The following is a 5,649-nucleotide window of genomic DNA, read 5'->3' on the forward strand; positions in this document are numbered from 1 at the left end:
CCTCCCCTCTCTACTTTCTGTGCTTTCTCTAAACATTTCTGATTGGTCTCTAAGAACAACCTCAGACATTTCTCATATTTACCCAACAATGTCACCCAAAGCATGTTCACAAGCTTCTATTTTCAGCAGCAGTTACCTTTCCAGCTGGGTGTTGTGACTGCTTGCAAAATATTGATCTAAATATCCTTTTAAAATATGGAATGCCAGCTTCACCTATTATCTTAATTATAATATTAAACAGGATTCTTATAGCGCCAACATATTACGCAGCGCTGTACAATAAATTGGGGTTGCAAATGACGGACAGATACAGGAGGAGGAGAGGACCCTGCCCTGAAGAGCTTACAATCTAGGAGGTGGGGGAAGTCACACACAATAGGAGGGGAGATGCCTATGATTTTTATTATTATCTTGTATTTATATAGTGCTGACATATTACGCAGTGCTTTACAAAATCCATAGTAATGTCATTAACTGTCCCTCAGAGGGGGATCTAATGTCCCTACCATAGTCATATGTCATTACACAGTCTAAGGTCAACTTTTATGGGGAAGCCAATTACCCTAATTGTATGGGGGATGTGGGACAAAGGCAATAGTGAGGGGCACGGTGCCACCATCACACCTAATTCGCTAACAAATTTTTTATAAAGCACACACAACAAATGTACGTGCAAGCACATTCATTCTTTTGAAACACCTTTACCAAGACCTAGATTCTTTGTAATTATAGTAATTAATGCATTCTGTAACACTTTCCATTCTTATACACATCAAAGGTTATAATAGTTCATATGACCATACACATTTGCCACTCTGAACTGGCCAGTTTAATGATTGCTTATGGGGGTTGCAATAGATTGCAAGCTCTTCTGGGCAGGGTCCTCTCCTCCTCCTGTGTCAATGTCTGTATCTGTCATTTACAACCTCGCACTGCGTAATATGTTGGCGCTATATAAATACTAATTATAATTTTAAGGTACACATTTGCCCCAACTTTCACTGGCATTTTGCCTCTTAATATTATTATTATTAACAGTGGAAGAGGTTAGCACTCTGGCTTTTGCAGCGCTGGGTCCCAGGTTTGAATCTAAGCCAGGACACTATCTGCATGGAGTTTGCAGGTTCTCCCTGTGTTTGTGGGGGTTTCCTCTCACATTCCAAAAACATGCAGTTAGTTTAATTGGCTTCCCCCAAAAATTGACCTAGGACTGTAAAAATGACATATGACTATGGTAGGGACATTAGATTGTGAGCTCCTTTGAGAGACTGCTAGTGACATGACTATGGACTTTGTACAGTGCTGCATAATATGTTGACGCTATATAATAATAATCCCCTAGCCAAAGGGTGATACACTTTGCAGTAGGGTTCCTCTCCTTAACTGCAAAGATTGAAAACAATTTTGCCCAGAGTTCAGCTTTAAGCATCAGTATCCATGCATTTCTGTGTACCCAGCACACTGTAACTAGGGGTATCAAGTCTTCACATTTCTGAATTTGAAGTTGGTTGCTGCCTTCTATCCCAGACTCGGCATGTCTCCTGTATATAATGCACACCTACCAATCACAAGTTCAGCAGTACATCATCTCTGTAAATATCACTCCCCACATCCAGGCTGAGCTCTCACAGCTCTGCTATTTTATATAGCACTTTCAGGCCAATAAGTTTGGCTCATTCAATGAAGTTTGGACTAAAGTACTGGAAAAGTCAGTAACTTCCAAGTGCCAAAATCAATTGTTTTCTCGTATTTCAACAAAACAAAATCTGTTTTACCATAGGATATTACTTTTTCTAAAGTTCTATTGTTTTCCAAATTGATTAACTTAAAAAGTATCCCAATTTTATCTGCAAGTTATACTGTAGCACAGACAACACTGCACTGTATGCATGAAGATGGATAATTGACATCCCTGACCACAGTATAGAGAAGTGAGTTGAATCTACTGACTACTGACAGTGACAATCCCTTCGGACGCCATCGTCAATTTACAGCAAGCTGGGGGTGTTGCTGCCTCGGCAGTCGCAGGTACGGTGCCGTGTTCACTGATACAGGCAAAACACTGATGACCCAACCATGAGAAACCAAAAAGTAGGTTTAGTGCTGTGGTGATACAGGAGGATGTGAGGAACAAAACAAAGTTAACAAAAATGCAAGACATTGAAAACTAAATTATGTTATATGAAAACAGTAACCGGCTATTTTGATATCATTTTATTGACCACAAATACAGTGTTTCCAAACTAAGGTTCCTTCAGAGGTTGTTAGGGGTTTGAGAGCTATGAGTAGTAGTTTGTGCCACCAATGATCTGTATGGGTGACATTCTTCCCAGTGGCCAGCAAGGTAGGAGGCATTCATTTCACTGACCACTATACTTGTGTACTGTGAGTTGTGGATATAGTGATGATTGAAGGGGTTCCCCCATTATAAAAAGGTTGAGAAACACTGCAGTTGTTTCCCCTCCTATTGTGTGTTACTTCCCCACCTCCTAGATTGCAAGCTCCTCGGGGCAGGGTCCTCTCCTCCTGTCACCATCTGTATCTGTCTGTTATTTGCAACTCCTACCTAATGTACAGCACTACATAATATGTTGGTGCTATATATACACTGTTTAATAATACCAATGTTCCCCCCTTCCCCAACACTCGCCACTTTTTGGTAACCACCCAGCCATTTTCTGGAGGTTACTGAATAGTTGGGGCACAGGGGTCGCCACAAAACTACATCTTTTAATCACCCAGCCTAAAAATAAATTCTGTGGAGAATATGGCACTGCTCTAATATATTGCAGCTTACCAGTCCTTAGATGTGGTGGGCAAATAAATGTCGCCGGTTTTTATCTAACATTTTCCTGGCTGACCAGAAAATACATAAAAGTACTTCTCCAAACAATTGTTCTGGGACATTGACTCCAAATGTACTGTAGTCAGAACACCAGCACAAGAGCCAGACAACCAGCAAGCCACATTTTATACAACATAGCCTTTTGCAACCACAGTGGGCATGATTAGAATGAATCATTATAACCATATTCTGAACAAGCAATATATTTTAAAACATCCCCTCATTTATCTTTAAGCTAAAGCACCATGAAAAACTTAATCTTCAATTTTCACAACAGAGGCTCTGAAATCACAATGTTGTCCTATTCATTATTGTTGCAATGTCCTGGCAGCATTTCAATGCAAGAAAACCCAATGGCTTGTAAGCTGTTAGATGTAAAATGACTTTAAAGCCTCTGTTAAGATTTTGCAGAATACTTTGTTGACAGTAGAAGCAGCTAGTGTGGTAGATGATGGCTTGCTGCATGTTATGAATATGTACATACTTTAAATTTTATAATCTGGGCACATCACAGAGTTATGGTTTGCATATCACACTCTGACTATATAAATAAGTACAGCAAAGGCCATTTTTCTACATATGCTATTTCCATATCAATAAATACCCATTTTGTTACAATGGCTGACAAATCGTGCAAGACCCAGACATTAAAGTTTTGTGTATACATCAGAAAATTCGCAACTAAGATGAATGGTCTTGCTTGTCAGTCTTGGTTCCCCGATGTCATTCATCAATTTGCCCTGGGCTGATGAACAACTGATTGGAAACAACCACTGTGCTTCCATGTGGAACACACAGTGTGGTGCAACTTACTCATTCACCGCCCTGCCCTCTCCATAATGGTGAACTTTTTCTTGGCAGGTTACTCACTTTATCAAAGTCACAAGCAGCCAGGGAAATAGCATCTTAAGAATGTCAAACAATAGTGAGTAATATGTTGGCTGTAAATAAATCCTGTTTATTAATAATAATATTTCTCTCAGTTACAGGTATGTAACAGTATTTTTTTGCATGTGCTTCAAAAACCTGAGGAGTCACCAACATCTGCAAACAGATCAGTGTTGGTCACCAGTTTGGTTCTGGCACATACTACCAGTACTTTACAAAACAATTATAATGTCCTCTTTATCAAAACTTACTAGAACCATTACAGTAACCAAACATGGAGTCTTAACACATTTAAGAACGTTTACCCTTATAAGCAACAATTTCATAAAAAGGATATCTTACAACACTAATGACCAAATTTAGATCTGCAGCCTATAACAAATTGTTCTATCAGCCAGCTAAAGATGACATACCGTGTTTCCCTGATGATAAGGCATCCCCATCAAATAAGCCCCCCCCCCCATTTTTGCTCAAACAATTAAAATAAAGCACCCCCCGCAAATAAGACATCCTCCGATACCTGATACTGTGTGCCTCCTCGATGCTGGCTGCAGTGCAGAGTGAAACTGAAAGTAACTTCAAAGGACTAGCAAGCTGCTGATCCCTGCCCTAACAGAGTCTGTTACCCAGCGAGTCCGTGATCAGAAGGGGACAATGAATGGCACATGAGTCATCAGAAGGGAACAATCAATGGCACCAGAGTGATCAGAAGGGGACAATGAATGGCACAGAGTGATCAGAAGAGGACAATGAATGGCACATGATTGATTTTCAACAATAAATGTGTACTGTATTCTTCTTCATTGAAAAATAAGACATCCTCCTGAAAATAAGACCTAGGGCATATTTTGGCATTTCAAAAAATATAGGACAGTGCCTTATTATAGGGGAAACAGGGTAGTAGAACTCTTAGATTGTAAGGTCTTCAGGGCAGAGTCCTCTCCTGTGTCACGGTCTGTGATTTGCAACCCCTATTTAATGTACAATGCTGAGTAATATGTTGGCACTATATATTGTTTATTAATAATAACTATAGATGATAAACATATCTGAACAAGATAGGTCTATCTGGCTTTTGTTTTAAAGGTTTATATTGGAGCTGAGTGCTCATTCACAAATACTTATTTTACATTTTGTTTAGAGACCCTTGGATTCGCCTTATTTCCCTAATGGATCTGTGTAGTGCCCAGTCATTGCTTACCTCTACAATACAGGCATGGTACACTAAAAAGGGCTATACCTTTCATAGTAAATTATATATATATATATATATATATACATACATACATACATACATACACACACACACACACATAGTAACTTCCCCATTGCTCTTTTTATCGCTCATAATCAAAACACACAGATAGAAAATTCATAACTACATGTCAGAAGAACATGACCCAAATATTCAAGTTTAATACTCCACATACCTCCAAAAGAGGTAAACAAGCGACAATAGAAAAATATGATATTAACAATAGGATAGGTAATAGACCTTGCCATGGAACAAGCCTCATTCACCTAAATGTTACAACAGAGAATAATGAGTCAGCCCTGCAGAAGATAAGATTAAAATCAAAGTGTTTAAATCACAGGCATGAGTTCTTTACTCCATCAAGTGAGGTCCAAACACTTATTTTCTTCTTTTGCCACCTTGGCCTTTGCCACCTCTCACTGGTCCCCTTCCTTTGCCCTTTTTGCCCCCTTGTTTGCCCCGTCCTCCCTTTTTGAAGGGTTTCTTCCTCTTGGCAGATGCCTCGGCATCCTCCTCCCTCATCTGCCTGTTGACAGCCTTGTTGACATCTAGTTTAGGTTTCTTACTGTCCATAACTTTTAGGATCTCCAGCTGCTTGTTCTTCTCTGCCCCAAAGTCCCCCAGCAGGGGTTGGAACTTCCTCTTCTTGCCCATGTTCTTG

The 5,649-nt window shown here is 39.7% G+C and overlaps 1 protein-coding gene across 1 annotated transcript in view; it reads right to left on the minus strand.

Annotated features, from left to right (window-relative positions):
• Positions 1–5,129: 5,129 nt before the first annotated feature.
• RRS1 (ribosome biogenesis regulator 1 homolog) overlaps positions 5,130–5,649 on the minus strand; it is a 1,296-nt gene continuing 776 nt past the window's right edge. Inside the window, exon 1 of the mRNA XM_072411106.1 lies at positions 5,130–5,649. This exon is cut by the window's right edge and continues 776 nt beyond it. Coding sequence (XP_072267207.1) covers positions 5,367–5,649 — 283 coding nt within the window. The 3' untranslated portion in view covers positions 5,130–5,366.

This window comes from Pyxicephalus adspersus, chromosome 5, assembly GCF_032062135.1.
Source record: "Pyxicephalus adspersus chromosome 5, UCB_Pads_2.0, whole genome shotgun sequence".
Lineage (NCBI taxonomy): Eukaryota > Metazoa > Chordata > Amphibia > Anura > Pyxicephalidae > Pyxicephalus > Pyxicephalus adspersus.